General features: G+C 40.4%; 1 protein-coding gene across 1 annotated transcript in view; it reads left to right on the top strand.

Moving 5' to 3' along the window:
• Nucleotides 1-24,429, top strand: part of ENTPD1 (ectonucleoside triphosphate diphosphohydrolase 1) — a 106,473-nt gene that overhangs the window by 32,058 nt on the left and 49,986 nt on the right. The window contains exon 2 of the mRNA XM_090277925.1: nt 19,986-20,113. Coding sequence (XP_090134051.1) covers nt 19,986-20,113 — 128 coding nt within the window. The remainder of the gene's footprint in view (nt 1-19,985; nt 20,114-24,429) is intronic.

Raw genomic sequence — 24,429 nt, 5'->3', positions numbered from 1 at the left:
GGGGAGGAAAGTTCACCCTGGGGGCAAGGGGTTGTTCTCCCTGTTTTGTCCTTTGCTAGATACCCGGGCTCCCCATCCTGGTGACCCTCTGTACCTGGCTGATTGTCCTTGCTCTGACTGCCTACAGAGAGCAATTTGGAGGAGCGGGTGCCTATATAGTTGCAAAGAAGGTATTAATGAGGCTGAGTGGGAATGGTAGAACGGGGAGAAAGGGTGACTGAAAAAGATGGGGGTCTGAAGAAAATGCTAAAAGCAAGATGCTCCTGGGCAAACTGGGACAGTTGGTCACCCTAAGAATGCCCCACAAGCTCCTAAATGAGGGAGCACAGGAAAGCTTTGCTATTGCAGTCACTCCCCTTGCAGAGTGAAAATGTGTATACCTCTGAATGCATCACACTGGCATTATAAGCAACTGCAAAGTTCAAAATTCATGTTCACTGGCTGTTTACTTCAGAGATAGGGTCTCACTTGCTAGCCGGCATCTTGCCAGGGCATTGGTGTTGGGCTCAGTAACATCCTTTGGGTGACTTAGAATTCTTTACTCTCTGCCCCTCCCAATCCCTGCAGAACTGTAAGCAGGGAAACTGTAACCCACCTCACCACTGTGCATCCTATGTAACAGTGGGGAATTGTAGCAGTGGTGAATTGTAACCCACCCCACCATTCTTTTGACATTGTTTCTGTAAATGCTGACTCTGACTAGACTAATATGTAGCTTGTAGATAAACAGCATGTTTATACAAGAATCCTAGGAAATAACTTCAAAAGATACAGGCTCTGACCTTCAGGCGTTCCAGTTCTGGGAGGTTTGCTGCCTTTCGACCATGGAACCAGGGTGACATGAAGCCAGGATGACTAAATCAGGATGATGCACATGGGACTGTCACTGTCCTTATCGGAATGGGCTGTGATCGTCTGCACGTAGAGAACTTTGCAACCCCTTCCCTTGATTTCTTTGTTACAAAAACCTCTGCCTGCACTGAGGGAGACGGGCTTTGAGACAAGAGTCCCCCATCTTCCAGGTGGCTGGCATCTGAGTAAACTTTCCTCAGCACCTGCCTCTTGAGTATTAATTAGCTTTCGAAGTGGCAGGCAGACAGACTGGCGTTCAGTTACAAAAATCTCCAAAATGTTTGTTTGTTTGACAAGCTTCTTGGCAATTCCCTGGCTGCTATTTCAGTCCTCTTCCCACTATTGTGTTAAACAATCCTGAAGGTGACTTCACAAAGCTGGCTGGCTTCAGGGTGGTGAACAAGGGTGGCTGAGAGAATTGCCCATACGGAACTGATGGGAGGTGTGCTGCCCTCACACACCTTCATGATCTTTTTCTTACAAAAAGAGAAAATCGTAGGTGGGATATGTTGAGTTGTTCACAAAAATAACACAGAGAAAGTACCTCTGAAATGATGGGAGAAAAGCTGATGATTGTGCTTTAAATGTCAAGAGTAAACTGGGTAGCCTTCATCCACTGTACCCCTAAAAGGCCTAACAACTGCTCTTCTCTGTTTTTTTAAAAAAATTACCAGTCATTAACTAGGTGGTAGCTACAGAGAATTGTGAGTTACAGCAGTGGTTTTCAAAGTGTGGTCTGTGGACCAGCAAGCAGCAGCATTACCTGGCAACTTGTTAGAAATGCAAATTCTCTGGCCTCACCCCAGACAAACTAAATTAGAAACTGTGGTTGGGGCCCAGCAGTTTTTGTATTAACAAGCCTTCCAGGTGATTCTGAGCAGGTTTATGGTTGAGAGCTGGATTACAGAAACTGCGTCCTTAGAAGGTTCTCTGAACAGGAAAACTACAAGTGAAAGAAACTCCAGTCTTAACCACTAAGACAGGATGGAGACTGGGGCTGACATTTGCTGAGTAAAATAGGTCACATTATAGGACAGAAAATCTGTGATAGAGAACAGTAAAGTCAAATAGAATCAGAATGAGGAAGCAGTGGCCCATCTAATTAACTGATGTTGTTACAAAATTAGAAAGACACTATTCAAATGACTATGATTACTAATACATATCTACATAAAAAGAAATTGTATGATATGAATTGAATTTCTTAATAGGCTGTGTTTTGTTGCACCTTGGAGATGTGGCTTGTTGTGGAAACATTATGTCTAGTAGGTTCTGGCCGGTCCTTAATTGAAGCTCTATGCTGACAGGAAAACAGAAACTTGCTGAATTTTGAGAAGATGATTTGGCTGTTACAATTTTATTTTCTTGGAATAACAGGTGCCAAAAATATGAAAACAATTATGATCTTAATCATAACAAATCGACCATAACAACAAGAACAGCAGTGACAATCATAACTACAGTTACCATTTATTGAGTGTGTGCTGGAAGCTGACCCTGCTGTGCGCTTGATACTAGGGATAAAGTTCTGGATGAGCAGGCAGGCCTTTGTCCTCTGAACCAGTGGTTCTCAACCTTGGCCACACAGTAGATGCACCAGGAAACCATTAAAAAATAGCAACGCTGAGGCTCCACCTCAGTGATTCTCATTTAATTAGTCTGGGGTGGGGCTTTGGAGTTGGTATTTTCACCAAGTTCGCCAGCGAATCTGACGGGCAGCCAGAAGTGAGGATGACTGGCGTGGAGGAACACTTCAGCGTGTAGATAAGAGCAATGGCTTAAATGCTATGAAGACTGAGTTAGAGTGGTATGAGGAGTGCCAGCTAGTGTAGGGTTCACAGAAGGGTTCTCTGAGGCATCCTTGAGGAAGTGACTTTTTAGCTGACATCTGAAAGCTGAGCAGAAAATAGCTAAGCAAAGGGAGTAGGAGAATATTCTAGGCAGAGTTAAAAAAAAAAAAAAATTGCCCTAGCGCTCTGTGGTAGGGGAGGAATGGTGAAGGGAGGGCTGAAAGGAGACCCTCCTTTAAAATACAGTTGGTTGCTACAACTGTATTTTCTTGGGATTTTAGGGTAAAGAATCACAGATATCAAAAATGTGAAAAAAATTGTGAAATGTGAAAAGAATGAGGAAATGGTGGAAGAGGCTAGAAACCAGGGAGGGAGCAGAACATGTAGGGCCTATGATTTACATGAAGGATCTTGGTCTTTATTCTAAGGTAATGGGGAGCTATGAGGTGTTTTGTGTAACTAGTAGGTGATGTGGTCATGTAGACGCTTTAAAAAGATTGCTCTGGCTGCAATGTGGAAAGCAAATTGTCAAGAGGCAAGAGTGGGTGCCGGGAGATGAGTTTGGGGCATGCTGTGGGAGGTGGTGGTGGTTGGCTTAAGAAGGAATCTCAGGACTTGACACAGGATCTCAGTAACATTTGCTGAATGAGTGGATTGCCTGGATGTGAAGGGCAGGGATGAGGAAGGAATAGAGGATGATGCTGTTGTTCTTGGATGAAGAGAAGAGATGTTCATAGAGCTATGAATATTGATATATGGAAAGCTATAGGATGAACAGGTTTGGGGAGAAGTATGAATTCTGTTTGGACAGAATAGGTTTGAGGTGCCTGTGAGTCATTTAAGCTAAAAAGTCTAAGAAGCTGCTGAAAGGGCAGGAACACATAAGCATGTACTAAAGATAAGTTAGAGTATTGCCTGCAAATGGACCATAGTTACTGAGACCATGGGGCTGGTCGGGGCACTCTTTTCATACAGAGCTCACTATGTCCTCACCTCCATTTCCCAAAGTAAGTAGTGGGATTTTGGTCTAGAAAATGAAGATTTAGAAAGGTTAAGTACCTTGCCCAAGTCACACAGCTAGGAAAAGTCAGGGTTGAGATTCTATCCCATGGGGTCATTACATAGTCATGTAAGGAGATGTATTTTTTTACCTAAGTGTACTGCCTCTCTTTGATCAGAGTGATTCATTCTCTGAAACAATGCAGAGTTAACCATTTTTCTTAGAAAGGACTAAATGTGTATTTCCTTCTATTATAAACATATCATTTGAGTCTATTATTTTTGGTAATTCAGTAAGAAAATATTCCGTGGAGTTTATGACTAAGCTCTGGGATCCAGGTTTGGGATTTACTGCCCAAACATCTGTCCTCTTGTTTCCTACAATACATGAAAGCTGAAGTTGAGGTTGCCTGGCAGCTCACTAAAAATAGAACCATGGAGTTGAGAAGTTAAAACACATTTGTAACAATCAAATAAATTCCCCCCTTTTCTTAATGGAAACCATTGTGTACTAAAAATTCAAATCAATCTTATTCATTCATTTATTCAACTAACATATGGAGTAGTGACATAAGCCAGACCCTTTGATGGTTTCTGGAGACCTAAAAGTTACACTCTGTTCTCTAGGTGTTCTCCTCTATGAGACTGACATGGGTGAAAGGCCATTATAGTATCGTGGGACGGGTGCTGAGACAGATGCAAAGGAGAGTATTTAATTTATCATTAGAGAAGGGGCAAAAAACTTTTAGAAAGACTTCCTGGAAGTGGTGACACATAACTTTATGATTCTTAGCCTCAATTTCCACATAAGTTGGAGTTAGCTAGATAAAGAAGAGAGGAAGGAAGAGTATTTTAAGCAGAAGAAAGAAAAAGGAACATTGTACAAGGCATGAGAATATGAAAAAGAAGGGCCAATTTAGAGACTAATTCCTTGAACTATACCTGGATTGTGTGGGAACATGGCCTTAAAATTGTTGTTCAATCCCTGGTCAGGGGTCTGTACAGGAGGCAACCGATCAATATTTTTCTCTCACGTAGATGTTTCTCTTTCTCTTTTTCCCTCCCCCCAACCCTCTGCCTTCCTCTCTCTGTGAAATCAATAAACATATCCTTGGGCGAGGATTAAAAAAAGTTAACAGCGTCAAATTCTACAGGAAGTGTAAATATTGAAAATTGTTATTTGGATATTTGTGCATGTGGCTTTAGAGGAATGTCGGGGCAGAAGCCAGGAGTGGTGGATCAAAGAGTCAGTGGGTTGTGGGGAGGTGGAGTTTAGGAATGCACAGCGTACAAGGAGGAAAAAATAAAAAAACAGGAATTGGTGTGGCCTAGATCAGCTCACTGGGGATGCTGAGGGAGAGAGCTGAAGGTAAGAAAAGTGGAATGAACATACCAAAGCTCTGAGAAGATAGGAAGTAGCCTTTCCCCCTCTGTCCTGAGAGAATAGGTGGAGGGTGGACCCAACAGTATCTTTGCAATTCAAGTTAACTATCTTGCCTCTAAAGATGGGTCTACCAGTGTGTCGTTCCCAGAGGTCATCTGTTGGCAATGAAGACTTTCCCGGAAGATGGCATAAAATTTTCCTCTTCAAATCATGTGCTCCCAGAATCTTTGGGTCTGCAGGTGTTTCTAGGAAGAATTTAAAGTATTTTAGCCATAATTTCCAAGTACCATTGTATGCGTCCTTTGTTTTTGTTGGATATCCTGAACTTTTGCTGAGGTGAATACACTTTTTCCTCCATTCAAAGCATTATTGTAATTCCAAAGAAGAAAGAGCGTATGGAATCACTCTTTAACAAATTTTTTTTTAATTTTAAATTTTATTTATTTATTTTTAGAGAGAGGGGAAGGGAGGGGAAAAAAGAGAGCTGGAGAAACATAGATCAGTTGCCTCTCACACGCCCCCAAACAGGGAGGACCTGGCCCATAACCCAGGGATGTGTCCTGACTGGGAATGAAGCAGCGACCTTTCGGTTTGCAGGGACGATGCCCAACCTGCTGAGCCACACCCGCGGGGCAGAATCATTCTTTTCTGCTTTGGCCCTCCAAGTCAGCTTCCTTATCTTGCTGCATTCCTCTACCTTGGTGAGTCTGAGCAAATCCAAGAAAGCAGACCGCCTGGCTATGAACAAGAAGTGCACCGATTGTTCTGTACGTGTGGTTCCTGTGGCCTCCGCATTGCATCTATAGAGAAAGATGATCTATTTCACCTCATGGAATAAAAAGAATGAGAACCTTGTGAAACGAAACATGCAAAAGATGGGCATAGGAAGCACAATACCCATGATCAGCTCATTTTTTTACCCTGTAGAAATATCATGGCAAGATAGCTTAGTTAACATCAAGTAGTAGTGGGAACAGTTAGTTTGATTATTAAAATAATCCTAAGGGAGGCTCATCTTTCATTACTGTGAAGAAAGAACTTTCAGGGAAATAGCATACTGAGTCATGGGCCCAGGCACCTTCTCCCCCAGAACTTGCTGGAGACACACCACACTGACCAATTCTTTTAGTTGTTGCCTTTTAACTCCATGCAGATGACCCTAAATCACCATATTCACATATTCTTTCTTCATTCAGGGTACAAAATTGAGAAGGACACCACTTTCTTAGTTGTACTCTGGATTTCAGGAAATACTCAAGTCAAAATACTGAACATACTTTTTAAAGTGTGGGCAATTTTGGTAGGAGCTGCTCTGTTCTGTCATGTGTTGGTCTTACTAGTTTTGCTCGAGGAGAACACTTCTTTCTCCAAGGTCCAGGGACCTTTCTCTAACCCCTCCTGCCTTCCACCTTACTAAATGAGTACAGAAAATACGCTTTAAAAAAAATTCTGGTGGCTCTAAGATTGCCCCTCCCAAATATCAGTTGTATCTGTCACACCCTTGACAGGAACTAGATACTAATCAATTTAGGACTGGGTTTTCACATAGTAACTAAAATGCTAGTACTCAGTGTTGATGGCTGAAGAGAGCCAGCTGCTTTGATACCAGGTGATCTGTGACAGAATTACTATGGACATTTGGAAACTTGATCATATCTTATCCAGAGAGCACTCCCTTTGGTACTGATATATAACAGCAGAGGTGCCTAAGAGGAAGGGCCAAATTTCCCTCAAGACAAAGCTTTGAATCTACCCAAAGTCTGACCAAGTGAGACCTGACAATTCTGCCTCAAAGTATACAGAAGAGATGATATTGATCTGGAAAGAATGAATGAGTGGGGACCAAGAGATGGCTGCTTGGACTACCCAGGTTGGTGAGTGGCTAGTAGGGTAGTAGAGTGGGCAGATAGCAGCAAAGTAAACATTAAAGCACCAATGCACAGCTTCCCGTTTACCCAGTGCCCATCTTCCAGGCTCCTACCATCTTTGCCATTTACTCCAAATTGGAAACAGTCTTCAGCTCAAAGCCTGTGGGTTATCAGGAATTTCTATTAAAAATTGTAAATTGCTTTGAGAATTAAGGAAGGAAGGAAAATAGAATAGGGCTAGAGGAAGGAGAAGAGAGAAGGGAAGGGAGAGAAGGAGGGAGGAAATAAGAAAGGTCATTTAGTAAAATATTTTAAGAATTGTTCAGGGTGGAAGGGAATTAACATGCAGGCCCAGGACTGCTATCGTTGGGGGACCTACTTGCAGGGTGAGCCCATGGCAGGTGCCTGGGAGTTTGGATCTCACGAAGGTTCTCACCACTCAGAGAACTGATGGGGTTGGTTTGCTGTGCCTGGACTACTTGTGCAGGGCACTGGTTAGTGCTGGTCACCTGCTTTCCTTTGGGGAATTTGGAATATTGGTGTATGCTGGATGGAAGTTGCCTATGTGACTGGCCCCCAATGAAAGCCTTGGGAACTGGATCTCTAGTGTGTGTCCCTGATAGACCACATTTCACAGCTGTGGAAATTAAGTGTGTCCTATGGACTCTACTGGGAGAAGACTCTTGGACACTTGCATCTGGTTTTCCTCAGATTTTGTCCGATACGTCTTCTCTCTTTGCTGACTTTGCTTCATATACTTTCACTATAATGAAACTTAGTCACAAGTATGAATATATCCTGAGTCCTATGAGTCCTCCAAGCGAATCTATAACCTTCCAGAGTTGTCTACACCTTTACCCAGTGAGAACATACTGCACACATTATTCTGTATCTTGCTATTAACATATGTAATATTTGAAGACAGTTTGTGTCAATATTCATGGATCTCAATCTTTTCTATGCCTGCATAGTATTATGTATAGCTGTAATATAATTTGTATAGCCAGACCTCAATTAATGTCCCTTTAGTCATTTTTTGCTTGCTTTTACAAATAATGCTGCATTGAACATCCCTATATGTGCAACTTTTTATACATTCATAACTATCATCAGCAGGTTAAATTTTTAGAAGTAAAATTCTTGGGTAAAAGGATATACGTACTTGCCTCTTTGATGATATTGCAAAATTGCCCCCCACCAAAGAGGTAATATGAATTTTTACTCCCACCAACATATAAGAAGTGCCTGTTTCCCCACATCCTTGTTGATATATACAATTTCTTTATTGAATTTCCAGTTAAACTTACCCTTTTCAGGTGTACAGTTCTATGAATTTTAAAAAGTACATATAGTCATTGAACCAAGAGCATTCATTCTATCATCTCAAAAAGTTCCCTTGTGGCCCTTTGTAGTAAACTTTCTGTTTCTGCACTTTTGCCCACTGATTTTTTTTTGTTATTAGTTTTGCCTTTTCCAGAATATCATATAAATGAAATCATATAGTACATAGCCATTGGAGCCTGACTTCTTTCACTTAGCATGATGCTTTTGAGGTTCATCCATGTTGTTGCATTTGTCAGTAGTTTATGCCCTTTCCATTGCTGAGTAGAATTCCATTGTATGATTTTATTACAATATTAGTACATTCACCAGTTGATGAGCATTTGGATTATTTTGAGTTTTTGGTAATGAATAATGCCATTAGAAATACAGGTACAGTTTTTGTGTAGACAGGTTTTTGTCTTTACTCTTGTTGGGCAAATTCCTAAGAGTGGGATTGCCTGGTCATAGGGTAAGTACAGTTTCTTAACTTCATAAGAAACTGTCAAATTCTTTGAAGAGTGTCTGTACCATTTTACGTTCTTAACAGCAATGTACAAAAGTTCCAGATGTTCTGCATACATGGCAACATTTGGTAGTTTCAATATTTTTATTTTGGCCATTCCAATAAGTATGTAATATTATATATTTATCAAACTTTTAAATTTTTCTATTCTGATAAGAGATAAAAGTATCTCATTAGTTTTTCACTTACATGTCTTTAATTAAGGTTAATTAGAATACATTTAATATATTGAGAATATATATTTCTTTTTTGAGTTGTCTATTCATATGCTTTACCCATTTTTCTATTAGGTGGGTTGATCATTTTCTTAATGAATTTTAATGACTATAGATATTAAGGAAACCAAGAATTTCACGGTTGTTGTAAACATTTTCCCCAGTTTGCCATTTTTATTTGGTTTATGGCATATTTTGTTGCAGAAATGTTTTTATGTTGCCTCTGACTTTTGTACCTTATAGGTACAAAAATGAGTAGGTAGAAATGAGAGGACTTATGAACGTAAGGAATAGAACACAGTGGACTGTAAGGCTAGGTAACCTGGGAGGGTCAGTTTACCCGACCCCCTCCATTGACCCCCACACTAGTGATATATGGCCAGTACAGATTTTCTCAGTCTTTCTCATTGACTACAAATAACCAAGGCTTGTAGACAAATGCAGCTGCTTTGAGAAAGTGTAGAGTCCCCAGGGCATAATTCTTCAATTTCAGACATGGGAGAGGATTCATTTAGTGGAAGCAATGTGCTTACTGCAGAGACCATCAATACATGAGATTGTTAATGCTTGTTGGCTGGGACACAGGGAATTCCTGTCTGCAGTCTTAGTGATATCACTTTGATGGAAACAACCCTCCTCCTTGCCAACCCTATATTTGAATATGGGATTCCACAATGCCCACAAAGACCTATTGTACTTCATGCAATCTACGGCCAAAAGAATTTAGGAGAGGCCAGAGGCTGATGGGTGTGGGTGGGGAGATAGATGGTATGGTGGGAGGAAGTGAGGAGGAGATCGAGGGAAGGGGACACTTTTGCTTCCTTATTTCCCACACACAGAGCCCATGTTGGCGTTTGATTTTTGCAGTCAACATTTTTAGAGTCAGGCACACCAGGTGCAAAGTCAGTTACTTGCTACTAATCTGAGAAGAGCACAACCCACAACGAGAACTGTGGGGTGGGGAGCATGCGGTTGGCAGAATCCGATTCGCAGGAAGAGCTTGTTTTCCCCAAACCCCCTCCTGTTTCCATGCCTGAATGTCACTAAACAGGCTCTTCCCACCCAGGATCATCTAGGCTACTTTAAGATAAAACCACCCTTTTTCTTACAAAGAGCTGTGAAGTGAGAATAATCAGTTAATTAACATTTCAAAGAGTAGAAGTAAAAGATCATAAATAATGCAAATAAATTCCTCTGAAGTTTGTGATTCAAAAAATCAGTGAAACAGGACATGGGTTATTTACTCAGGTACCTGTTTCTCTACCTCTCTGTTCATTCGCCTAAACACACATCTTTCTTCTGCTCTTATTCTCTGACTGTCTTGCCTGTGTCCATCTTGTTTTCCCTCTATCTCCTTTGACTTTTTCCCTTTAACTAACTGGTCATCATTGAGGCCATGAAATTCATTTTTAGCATTTGTATATTTATTGACATTGTACTGACTTCCTTGATTTAAAAACAGGCAGGAAAAACTCAACCAGATTAAACTGCTTTATCTTCAAACCTGACTCTGAATTTATTAGTTGGGAAAAAAATGGGGTTGGGGGAGTGTATAAAATAGACTAACGTGAGAAACGCTCACAATAAAACACCAGGACACAAGACTTCAGCAGCAAAGCAAAGCCTTTGTTTATTCATGGGTCTGCGGATCCCGGCACAGGCAGCCTAAGTCATGCAGTGGGAAGTACATAGACCAAAAAAAACTGTTTTATACTAACACGATTAGCTACTCCTCCCTAATGCAATTAGCTCCCCCTCCCCTTTCCTTCTCCCTTTCTCCATTACTGGTTAATCTGGGTTCACAATCTAACGTGATTAACTACTTAACTTAGGGTGTGATTAACTAAAGTAATCTAGTTATAAGTCTATCCCCAACTTATTTGCAAAGTTATCTAGCTATGTCTTCCCATTTCTCTGTGTTTGGTGATGACAGTCTTCCTCCTTTTGATCCCAGAGATATGTGTGAGGAGCTGTGGAATGTCATTTCCTTGCCCCTTTTCCATGATGCATCTGTTAATTATCTCCTACTGCTTTGAGAGTCACTGGCTTCTCTGTCCCTTACACTAAGATCTTCCCATTTCCATTTGGGTGAGTCCTTTTGCATTGGGTCAACTGAGAAGGAATGAACCTGAGTAATTTCTACATGTCTCTAATGCGGGGCCCAGGTTGAAACACTGGAATGGAGACTAGAATCAAATCCTTGCACTGCCATTTGCAAGAGTTAAGACTTTTGAGCAAGTCCTTAACATTCCTGAGAATCACAATTTCTACCTCTGCCACCTAGCTGTCAGCTTCTGACTATCAGGGACCAACTACTCTTATTTATAAAAGTACAACATTGTCTGGTGTCATTAGTGACAACAGTTCAGACAGCCCCTCCAACTAAATCATCAAAGCCAGTCACTTTTCATTTCTGGACAATGAGATTGGCTCCCACATACAGCATTAGTATCACGTACCAGGCACTGTACTAAACCACAGTCATATGCTATAGGGTAGGGCAGTGGTGAAAAGCCTAGGGTCTGGACCCAGGATGTCTGTGTTTAATTCTACATCCCAACATTTACATCAGTGTAGCTTTGGACAACTTAATCTCTCTGTGACTCAGTTTCGTCATCTGTAAAGTGATAATAATGGTGATAATAATAGTACCTGTAACTATGACCTTATTTAGAAGTAGGGCCTTTGCAAATGTAATTTAGGATCTTAAAATGAGATCATTCTGGATTTAAGGTGGGTCCTAAATCCAATGACTGCTGTCCTGATAAATCAAAGGAGAGGGGAAAAGGCCATGTGCAAACATAGGCAGAGATTGAAGTGATATAGCCACAAGCCAAGGAACTCCAGAAGCCAGCAGAAGCTGGAAGAGGTAAGAAAGGAATCTTCTCCAGAGCTTTTGGCCCTCTTAACACCTGCACTTCTGGCCTCCAAATTGTCAGAGAATAAATTTCTGTTAGGTCACCAAGTTTGTGGTAATTTGTGTGATAGTCCTAGGAAACTGATATAGATGATAATAGTACATTACTTCATATGATTGTAGTGAGCGTTAAATTAGTTGCTATATTGAAGGTGCTAAGAGCAGAATCTGGAATACAGTGAAAGCTCTAAGTGTAGGCTGTTATGTATTGTTGGCTCACTGAATGTGACCTAGCAACCCTATGACATAGGTACTAGTATGATTCCCATTTTGCACATGAGGAAATGGAGGCTTAGAGAGACTGAGCAAAGGTGAGCTTGTCTGGACTCTGCTGTCACTTGAGCCACCCCATAGAAGTTTATGGGGTTTGGCTTTCTGCTGATGGATACTGGTGACTATTGGCTTGGCAACCCCTCATGATGTTATCTCAGCCAGTGTTCTTTGATCTTGAGCTGCCAATGTGAGAAACGCTCACAATAAAAACTGGGACACAGGACTTGAGCAGTAAAACGAGGCCTTTATTCACGAGTCTGCAGAGCCGGGCGCACCCTCACAGCCAGGAGAATGTGCGCGCCAAGTAGACAAAGGAAACTGGTTTTATAGTCTTAGCTTCCCCACCCTGAAATTGCCACCCTAAAGTGATTATCTTCCTTGCCCTAAAGTGAGAGCGATTAGCTTCCCCGCCCTAACGCAATTAGCTCCCCCTCCCCTCTCCTTCTTCCCCGTTTCTCCATTACTGGTTACTCCGGAGTTACAATCTAACACGGTTATCTAAATGCCCCTTCTGTGGTTCCTAGATATGCCAGGGCTGTCAGCTCCCTTCTCAGAAACCCTCTTAATTACATTTGCCCTTAAGACCCTTTAATTACATTTGCCCTTTGTTACTAATGACTTTTTACTGGTTTGGGAGTCACTATGTCCTTGTTTCTAACACCAAGACCAGAGGGTATAGAGAAGATCTCCATGTGATGGTGTTTACTTCTCCTTGATGTGTCTTCCCAGCTCTGGTCTTGGCATAAGCTCCACTCTAACAGAGCCAGGCCTTCTTCAGACTTGGCTGTGTGATTGTGTTACAGAACCCCTGGGATGCTCCGATTGAAACAGAACCCACGGGCTCTTTAGTTAGGGGCCCGATTGCCCGCCGCCAGAATTATAACTCTCAATACCAGAGTTTAGTGAAAAGGAAAAGAATTGTTTATTTAACAGTTATATAGATTTAGATTATTTGCAGATTTCTGCTGTTAAGTCTTATGTTCTTTAAAACACCCATAAACACATATCCTTGCCTCCCCCCTCCCAAACCTGGCCAGTCTTAGGAAAGTCAGAAACACTGTTTCCCTACTTCCTAGGCACAGTTCAGCTTTACCACTAGCTGCCAATCACTCAGTTCTGATTGGAGAGGTCCTTTCTGTGCTGTGGTGCCCTCCAGCTCTCAATGCAGGACCGCCTGGATTCTCAGCCTCCTTGTAAACTGCCTTCTTCCTGTAAACCGCATGGATCTCCTCTCCTTCTCAAAACTGCATGGCGAGAGCCTCATAAAGCAGTCTGGAGATCCCTTCTCCAAGCCACATGGAGGGAGTGGACGAGAGCGAGAGAGTGAGAGCTAAAATGTCCGCAGCTGTTATATATCCCTGACTGCGTCCTCTGACGCAATGGGTGTTGCAAACAATTCTGACCATTCACAGAACCTTATGTAGGCTCTGTGTGCTTTTTCCACACCATCCTCTGGTTCAAGACCCCTCCCATCTACCTGAGGCCTTGGAAGCATCCAAGCAATTTTGCCTAAGAAAGACACTAGCCACCAGCCTCAGGCATGTGGAGGCATTCTGAAAGCTGCTTCCTTCTCCCCATTCCCCAGCCGCAAACTCTGGGGATTTTTGGACTCCCCTGTTTCCGTAACGGTTGTTCCATAATCTGACCTCTCTGGGGTAGCTTCAGTACCTCCTCACAATAGGCAGGGAGGGGTATGCTGTCTAAAAGGCCACAAGGACTTAAATGGCCCTGATGCTGGTGCTGAGAGTAGATTATACAAATGAGTAGAAATAAGTCATATCACTTTAGGTAAGGGAAAACTCTCACTGAAACCTGCAAGGTCCTACAAGCAAGGCAACTAGTTACCCTCAACAATCTCTTACTATTCTCCCCTCCTCACTCTTCTGGTCACATTGGCCTCCTGGTCAGGCACTGTCCCATCTCAGGGCCTTTGCACGTGCAGTTCTGGTTGCCTTATATGCTCTTGTCCTGGAGGTATGCATATATTCTTCTCATATGCAGTATCACCATCTCAGAGAGGCCTTTCCTAATCACCCTATCCTTCCTCTTCACTTTTCCTTTTATTCCCTTCCTTAGCAGTTATAAATATGTAACATGCTATAAATTTTACCTGTTTTATCTTGTTCGTTGTCTTTTTCCTCAAACCAGAATATAGCACCACAAAGATGCAGTCATTTATGTTTCGTTCACTGCTGTGGTTCAGAACCTAGGGCATCTCTAGTGCATAGTATAACACATCCAATAAATAATTGTTAAATAACTAATTTAAAGAATGAATGAAGCACAGCTCCTCCCCAACAAGAGCTATAGTAGTCCCAAACTGAAATGAGTCAGTCCATTAAATATCTAGAGATAGCACATGAAGAGAGAACTTCCAGAACAACTGAGGTCTGAAGCATATGGAGGGCAACACAGCCTCCTATTGAGATTGGTTTTGAAGGAGAGAAAGAAAAGACTTAGTGGAGAAGGAGGGACGTTGAATTCCAAGTGAAGGAAATCTCAGAAAACTTTCATGAAAAGTCAGAACCCAAAATTCATGTCTTCATTTGACTGGGAATACAGCAATGAACAAGCCAGAGAAAAAAAAGTCCCTGCACTTAGAGAGCTTACCTTCTAGTGGTCATAATGTTAAGCATTAACAAACAAACGTCTGTTTACTGGAATGGTGAGATAGGAAGGGCTGAGAGGTCCAGGTAGAACAGTGTGGCTTTCATCTGGCAGTTGGAAGTTACTACCTTCAATTCTTGATCAGGGAAAGCTCTGGCAATGTCAATTATGGAAGGTTTCTGCAGCCACATGAAGTATGGATTCTGATAGGGAAGGGAATTAGAAAGGGTGGGGAGTACCAGAAAGGGCTGTTGTGGAAGAGGTGGGGGTGACTGGAACAGGGGGCTGGATAGCACCATAGAAGAGGATGGGTCTAAGGCAGCTGGAGTGAAGCAACTGTAAAAGGACCTTAAAGCCCAAGTGTGAGAATAATTTGAATATGTCACCAAGAAGAACTCACTGATGGAGAGGAAGGGAGATGGCAGAGATGGTGTGGAGGCTCTGACTCCGGCAACTGGGGAAATGGCAGAGCCAGTTTAGGGCCCGCTTCCTGAGCTTCAGGGATAGTTCCATCACGGGGCTGCGCAGGCACAGGAAGGGCCATAGCACCACACTGTTTATTCGCCAGTGCTTGTCCATGTTTGCTGTTTTGTTCTCTACACGACAAGCCAAGCTTAGTCCGGATGTGACCCATCAGAAAATGGAAATAATTTGAAACCAGTGAGTCACACTGGATTTGCAGAGCAAAACTTTTGTTTTTCCTGAAACCTACCACATCTGCCAACACCCCAAATCTTTTTATTAATGGAATAAAATTTTAAGATATTATATCTTTGGTATCATAAAGTTAAGATGCAGAGATTTCTCTGCACAGCAGAATTTTGACTAAAGATAAAATTAAATAATTCTTCACTGTAATAGGATATTAACTTCATTTTAATAGGATGTCATGATGACTGTTTCTGTAAGAATAAAAACTTATTTATTTCTTTTGCCTCTGACATAACTATTTGTCTTGAAATCAGCCTGTGTCTACGCAAAGGTTGGGTTTCCTTCAGTTTCGTTTCTCTGTTAAATAAATATTGAAACTCCTACCTACTTCTCATCTTAAAGAGAAAATCCTCACTTGTCACAAGAATAGGAAAAAAAAAAAGGAAGGGAAGTGGTAGTCTTGAATTCTCCAGTATAATGAGGCAATTCGAAGGAAAACACAACACTTTGCCATTAGATATTTTTGGTAAAAATGTGTCTTGAAATTGTTTCCCATCGTATGATAGAAACCACATTTCTGTGATCGATAAGGCAAATGAAGGGCATTTTGGGGGGAGGGCAGTCATTGTGAATTTTCTGTATTAGAACTTGACCGTAGCAGGTGTGGCATTTGAAAGAGCTCCAGGGGGCCAAGGACAGAAGGCAGTCACCTAAGTGGTTCGTTTTTCATGACAAGTCCACCTGGACCCCCATGTCTAGCACTACTTCCTAAGAAAAGGTTGCCTTCCTGCATGTGGTAAGGGTTTTGGAAACGATCTGCCATAGGCCATAGAAAATACAGTATTTTAATTACTTCTCTCTGGGTAAAATCTAGTCAGTTACAAGAAAAACAAACCTGGCCATTATTTTTTTTGTTACTAAAACTTTTGAAAATTGTGTATGAAAAATTCCTAAACTTTCTCTCTGATCTTATTCTCTTATCATTTCTTTAATTAGAAGAATATAATAATGAAAGGCTTGACTATATTCTAATAATTTGGATATTATTGCAAAGGCTAGGCAAATGTGGAAAACTGTATTTCCAACTGTTCAGGGATAATAATGAATTAGGAAAAAGAAGAAACATCCAGCTGTTTCCCACCTCAGAATGATTGCTGTTGCTGTTCCCTCTTCGTGAATTTTCTTACTCCTCATAGCTGGTGTTTAGTTATCATCCAAGTCTCAGCTCAGATGCCACCTTCTCAGAGAGGTGTTTCTGACCCTCAGTTGAACCTCCCACCCCAACTCTGCTGCAAGTCACTGTATAACATTCCTTGGTTTTAACTTCTTCTTAGTGCTTATCATGACCTGAAGTCATTTATTTATGTACTACTTTCCCGGTTTATCTATCTCCCCAACTAGATTGTGAACTCCAAAGAGTAGGACCTTGTTATTCTTTCTCACTGGATGCTAAGATAAGTGCCCGGATAGATGCAGAAGGAAAATGAGATAGCAAAATTCTCATACTTATGAAAACAAAAACACTAAATAGGTAGACCTTTTTGAATAGCTTGAGGGAGAGTAAAGCATTCAAAATTCCACTATAGTAGAGACACTCTCTGCAAATGCTGCCATTGGGTATTAGATTTATATGTGTTGGTCCGAAGTGTGTGCTTGTTATAAACTGTTTGTCAATATCACAACTTTGGGAACCCTGAGGTAGATAGTACTTAGGGAGCACTTTTCCAGAGCCAGAGCCCTGGCATCAAACAGGACATTTCTGCCCTGGCTAGTGTGGCTCAGTGGATTGAGCACCAGCCTGCAGACCAAAAGGTTGATGGTTCGATTCCCAGTCAAGGCACATGCCTGGGTTGCGGGCCAGGTCCCCAGTTTCAGGTGTGCGAGAAGCAACCCATCCATGTTTCGCACATTGTTTCTCTCCCTCTCTTTCTCCCTTACCCCTTTCTCTAAAAATAAATAAAACATTAAAAAAATAAAACAGAACATTTCTGCCACACCATTTGTATCAGGATGTTTTAGCTTCAAGGTATAAAATCCTGACTTCAAGTGGGTCTAAGCATAAGTTTTATGGAAAGATTGGATCAGGGTTGGTTGTTTTAGAAGCCCAAAATGCCATGAAGAACTCATTGTCTTCATCTCTGCTCTGCCATCATTCAATATCATCCCATCCAGAGGTGGATTAAGGTCAGCTGAGGCCCTGGGTGCAAAGGAAAATATTAGGCCCCTTAAAAAAAAAAAGACAGGGAAAATAAAAATACATGTTAACCATATGTTATGCAGCATAGTAATGAAACCGAACTTGGTGTCATCAGAAAAAAGTGTAAAGTTGGGGTTTTGCGGGGCCCTTCAGAAGTCAGGGCCCAGGGCGCGTGCCCCAGTGTGCCCGCCATTAAATCTGCTTCTGATCCCATCCAGGTATGGCAATGTCTGAGGAAAAAAAGAGGATGCTTCCTTTCCTTTCCTAGACTTGCCACAGCAGACATCCTCCAGAATCTCATGGGCCATTTTGGGGTACATGCCCATTATTGAACCAATCATTGGTGAGGGAGTGAGACTATGTAGATCGGTCTTGTCCCTGAGCTGGGCTAGGGGTTGTATCCCTTTCCCATGAGGTGTGTGGGTTGTTTGGAGGAGTGGAAGGCGTCTGAACAAAACTGAGGTCCTTTTGGGGGTAAAAAAGGCAGGAAGTGCTATATACGTCATCTATTGTTTTTTTGTTTGTTTGTTTGGAAGCAGTAGATAATGGTGTTGCTGAAACTCTTCTCCCTAAGTTTTGTACTGTTTTATCTGATGGGTAAGGACTGGTTCAAGATTCTAGAGGCTGACTTTGTGCCCTGTTGGTGGGATTGCAAATTGGTGTGGCCACCATGGAAAACAATATGGAGGTTCCTCAAAACATTAAAAATAGAATTATCTTTTGGAGCTAGCAATTCCACTTTTGGCTACTTATCCAAAGAAATCCAAAACATTAATTCAGAAAGATATGTGCACCCCTATGTTCATTGCAGCATTAGTTATAATAATCAAGTTATGGAAGTGACCTAAGTACCCATCAATGGATGACTAGATAAAGAAGAGGTGTTATATATATACAATGGAATATTACTTGGCCATAAAAAAGAACGAAATCTTATCATTTGTCACAACATGGATGGGTGTAGAGGGTATTATGTTCAGTGAAATAAGTCAGAGACAAATACTATATGATTTCACTTGTGAAGTCTAATGAACAAAATAAATGAACAAACAAAACTGAAACAGATGCATACATGCAAAGAACAAACTGAAGGTTGCCAGATGGGAGGAGGGATTGGGAGCTGGGTGACAAAGGTGAAAGAATTAAGTACAAATTGCTAGTTAAAAAACAGTCACAGGGATGTAAAATACAGTACAGGGAATATAGTTAAAATAGTGTGATGACTGTGTATGGTGCCAGGTAGGTACTTCAAATATTGGGGGGATCACTTTGTAAATTATATAGTGTCTGACCACTATGTTGCACACCTGAAACTAATATAAAATAATATTGAATGCTAATTGTAATAGAAAAAAATGATTCCAGAGGTTGATGCAGATTGGAGACCCCTACAGTTACTATTATTTGGGTTAAGTCCAAGTCTTTGCTCAAGAGCTTGAGGAGGACCCATTGCCTTGTGTAGATACTGCTGCTGACCAAGAGGGGAAGAGGAGGAGGAGGAGGAGGAGGCTCAGGCTCCTTTTTAGCTGTTTTAATCCCATGCCTTGTCCTTAGAGAAATATAATCTGTTCTGGAGAACCCATCTTATTTCCATGCGTCTTTATTACTTTATCTTAGCCTGCTTTCCTGAAGCCTAAAACAAGTTGGGGGATAGTTTGGGAATTTGGAGATGAAGAGAGTGAGTTGTCATAGTGGAGGGAATGGGGCAACCATTCCATTTCCTGTTCTCCTACACTATATGCTGTTTATTCTGATCAAAGTTACTTTGCCTTTTATATAATTCTCCTGCAGCATGCTCATGTCCCACAACAAGGGGAGACTAAGAACAGAATAGATAAGATAACGTGAATTGTGAAACAGCCCAAATCTCACAATCTCTACAGTATTATTAATATATACATGTGGTTGAAATGCAAGGGATGTTATGAAGCCAGGAAATGTCATGGAGTTGTGTGACTTTGGTGTTTGATGAAGTATTCTGAATACTTTTTCACATCTTAAACATTTTATGGTAGATTTTAAAAATGAAGAGGTTATTCTTGCTCTTTGTTACTTGTACCTTGATAGTCTTACATGACTTATTAAACAAACTGTCAACTTGAGATTCTTCCCTCTCTTCATTCCGTATCTGAATACAGACCTAATTCTGCCCATTATCCTTATGACAGCCACTAACTCAGTCTTGGCACTCCCCTCATCACATTACAGACAGATCCTTTTGTTTTTGAAGTATTACCCAGTTACTTTGCAAGTGCCTTATGGGTAAAGATGCTTTTATCTATCTTTGATGTCTCCAGGTAGCCAGTACAAGACCATATAGAAAGGGGAGGAAAATCCACATTTATTGATTTCTTATTGACATTTTCTGTTCTGCTTTTGGTTTTAGATTCTGGACTGAAGGGATTTTGTTCCAGAAATATACTGATCATCCTCGGCTTCTCCTTTATCGTGGCTGTGATTGCTCTGATCTCTGTGGGGCTAACCCAGAACAAACCATTGCCAGAAAATGTTAAGGTAACTCAAATCTGTGAGTGTGTGTGTGTGTGTGTATGAGGAGGCCTGGGCAGAGGGAAAAGGGAGGTTATGGTAAATCAGAGCATAGAGAAGGGGTTGAGGTTCTGGAAGCCCAGTTACAAGTCACTATCTATTAGATTAGGGAAATAAAATGGAAACGAATACTCATTCTGGAAAAGGGAATGCCTTGAATCAATTAACAATGGGAAGATAGCTGTCTTTATGACTGTTCAGCAGATTAATTAAATAAATAACAGAAACAAAGACTCTAGCTGATACTCTACTATCTGGTGCTATCTCTACTTCTTACTCATTGTTTCACTGTGGATGTGTCACAACACTGTGCTCTTTGTTCTTCTTACTCCATCATTATCACTATCACCAAAATAATCGGAATGCTCTGTGTGAAGCACTTTGGAAGTCAAAGATGGTGGGGAAGACTTGTTTCTCATCTCCAAAATATCAAAGAGCACAGCAAAATCAATTAAAAAAAAAAACACAGAGAAACAAGTGTCAGATACAGTAATTTGAAATGAATTCATGAATGGACGGCTTTCTTGTGAAATTTCCACATTTGAAGAGCTAGTTAATATCATTTAAAAAATTAGGGTCATTAACTCTGCTGTGATTTATTTCTCCTTCCTTTCAAATTCATCAAGGTAAAATTTCAAAGACATGGGTATCTCACAAGTACCTTGTAATATGGTTAATATTTTATTTAATCCATTAGTTTGAAAGCATTTGGTATATTTAAGTTTATGTTGTAAATACATTGTTTTAGTATTTCATTTGAATTACAGTAAATAAATCTACAAGGATATATCCAGTATATACTGATATGTTAATGAGCACATATGTACATGTAGGTGGTGACGTAGTCAGAAGTTAACTTGACCATGGAGGCCCTGGAATACATGTGCAGAAATATATTTTCTTGCATTTGAAGATATTAAGGTGTGAGCCTGGAAATATGGATGCATGTGCCAGGCCGCTGAAACTTTTATTGCCCACCCAAATCACTTGCTGTATAGCAGAAGCCTGAATGTTACTCTGGCATCTGTTTGCCATACAAATTCAACTCAACTGGGACTGTGCACAGCAGCTCCTTTGTCAGCATGGAAGGCTGACACTATCTCATTGGCAATGATCTCTTGCCTTTTAATTTTGAGTGATGTGGGTTTTCTTGGCAAAACTTCACTCACAGTTAAAGCCTCATGACATCTCAGTTCTGTTATTTGTTTACCAGTTTCAAAAGTACATGATTGCCTTCTTGATTTCAGCTTTTTACATGTTTATTATTGCATCATTGGAGGGGGTACTGCCTAGCAGGCAAAATCCATGACAGACTTGAGCTCTGTGTTCCTAATGAATACTTACCATGGATGACCTTCTCTCATTCTCCGTGGTCATCTTAGAGCCTGTTGTGATTAATGTTATGTTGGCCTAGCGAAATGGAACAGAGTCTTTGGCATTTTTAAAATAAAAGGTACGAGTTTTGAAGAGCAGACGCTGGCATCTGAAGTGAATCTTTATTGCAATATCACTGGTTTATTTTACTCAAAGATCATTTTATATATGTAAACTAGCCATTTGTTGAGGTTATACACTAATTTTAGTAAGATTCCTGGCATGTATTGAGGGCAAAAATATTTTAGGAACTTGTCTTTGGTGATGGCTCTAAGCTGTGTATGTTGTCTGATTTGATAGTTATTAGCCACATGCAGCTCATTCAAGTTAATTAGAGTAAAATCAAATACAAAATTTGTTCGTTTTTTTGTCCTAGCCACATTTCAAGTGCTCAGTAGCCTCATGTGGCTGGGGCTACTAAACTGGACAATGCAGACTTGGAACACTTTAATTGCTGCAGAAAGTTCTATTGGACATTGCTGCTTTAGAACATATTCTATGATAATATCTCTGAAGTCATTCAACACTAAGTTGGATCAAGAAGTTACATGATAAAACATGTTTAAAATCTAAAATTAGGACCAATAAATGAGACGTTTTTCTTGCATGTTTTGTAAATTAATACCAAGTATCATGAACTACAAAATTGTTTTTAGTAGTTTGTTGGAATAAAAGTATTTTCTTCCAAAGTTATGATTTAAAGATAACATATTTAGATATTTGTACCTGGTACATTTGCTTTAAAACATATAATCTCTTCATGACCATACTTCACTCAGCATCTCTTTATTCATTTGTTTATAAATTTATATATCAATAATTATTATTTAATAATTTAAGTATCTATGTCAGGCACTGGGCTATATAATTAAGAAGCCAGTATAGCTATGACTGAGCTAGTCATCTGGGGAAGGAAACACACTGAATAGATGACACAAACTATTAATTACATTTGTGATGAGTGCCAACAAATGAAAGTTTTGGGGCTCAGGTAAGTCTTCCCTGGAAAAAAATTGATATTAACAATAATATCTGAAGGATGATTAGAAGGTAGCTGGAAAAGAGATGGGTAAAGAATATTCCGGGCAGAAAGAAAGCAAGTGCAAGAATCTCACAGAAGGAAATCATTGATACCTACCAGAAATTGGTTGGAGAGAAAGAGTAGGTCATACATTGGAAAAAGATGATGAGGGAGGTGGTGTGGGCAGGGTCTTGCAAGTCAGGTTGAGGATTTTCATTTTAATCCTAAACCAGTGGGACGTCAATGACATGATCAGATTTGTGTTTTGAAAAGATCACATGGACTACAGCGAATCAGCAGCAAGAAGAATAATAGCAGATGTAGGAGATTATGTTAGAGTCTATTACAGTAGTTTGGAAGAAGGGGAAGGTTTTGAGTTCAATTTTTGAAGAATTGTTTTTGAGGTACTGAGTATGAAAGGGGAAATGACAAAGAAGCAGTTGGATATTCAGATCTGGACCTCAGAAAAAAGACCTGTACTACTCAATAGAAATATCACAAGTAACATTTTAATTTTTCTAGCAGCCACATTTTAAAAAACTATAAGAGGTTAGTTCAGTTTGTTCATTAGATTTCACATATGAGTGAAATCATATGGTATTTATCTTTCCCTGATTGGCTTCCTTCACCTAGCATAAGGTTCTCCAGGTCCATCCATATTGTTGCAAAAGGTAAAATTGTCTTCTTTTTTAAGGCCGAGTAGTATTCCACTATGTAAATGTCCCATAGTTGTTTTATGTCCTTGTCTACTGATGGACACTTGGGCTGCTTCCATATCTTGGTGATTGTAAATAACGCTGCAATGAACATAGGGATGCTTATGTTCCTTCAAATTAAGTGTTTTGCATTCCTTCAAATGTATTTCTAGAAATGGGATAGCTGGGTTGAAAGGCAGATTCATTTTAAGAACTAACAAGGAAAACGGAGACAGACTCATAGGTAGACAGCAGGATGACAGCTGGGGGTGGGGGTGTTGAGCAAAAAGGAAAACGGACTCATGAACACGGACAACAGTGTGGTGATTGCTGGGGGCTGGTATACAGGGACTAAATGGTAATGGAAAAAATACAAAAAAAGATTAAAATTTTAAAAAGTAGAAGAGGTAAGATTAATTTTAGTAATATATTTTATATATCTCAATGTATCCAAAATACAGGGGTGGGCAAAAGTAGGTAAGAGCTCTGTGACAAAGTGTGCTTGAGTATAGCAAGTAGGCTACAAAAATGTGCACTTATGAGATTGTACCTAAGTGCTCTGTGCCACTGTGACATTCTTTTGAGTTAATGAAATTCCTGTGTGACCATAACCTATGCGTCTTTTTCCATATGAACAACTGTAAACCTATTTTGCCCACCCCTGTATTGTTATTTTATCATTTCATCACAATAAAGAATTATTAATAAGAGTTTACACTTTTTTTTCAGACTATCTTAAATTTCAGTGTGATTTTTCACTTACAGCACATTTCAATTCAGAATAGTCACATTTCAAGGGCTCAATAGCCATGTGTGGCTAGCGGCTACCTTATTGGACAGCATAGGCCTAGACTAAAGATATGTCTCTCATATCATTGATGCATTGAAGTCTTAAGAATGGATAAGATCATAGGAAGGGAGTAAAAAGTGAGAAAAGAAGAAGGCAAGGACCAGCTCCTGATGACTTCTGTTATTTAGAGGGTGAATAGTAAAGGAATTTCTCCTAAAGCTCAGTGATAACATTGCTTTATATGGTGCTTTGCAGTTTGTGACTTATTTCCACACTCAGTTCAATTTCTTCCTCTTAGCAATGTTGTGAGGAATGAAACATTATCCTCATTTTATGCATAACAAAACGAGGGTCTTGGAAGTTCTCAAAGGTGGAGGTGGAGCTAACTTTTCTGATCCAGAGA

Source organism: Furipterus horrens, unplaced genomic scaffold (assembly GCF_987537825.1).
Source record: "Furipterus horrens unplaced genomic scaffold, mFurHor1.1.pri manual_scaffold_5, whole genome shotgun sequence".
Classification (NCBI taxonomy): domain Eukaryota; kingdom Metazoa; phylum Chordata; class Mammalia; order Chiroptera; family Furipteridae; genus Furipterus; species Furipterus horrens.
This window is presented reverse-complemented; position numbering and strand designations above follow the sequence as displayed.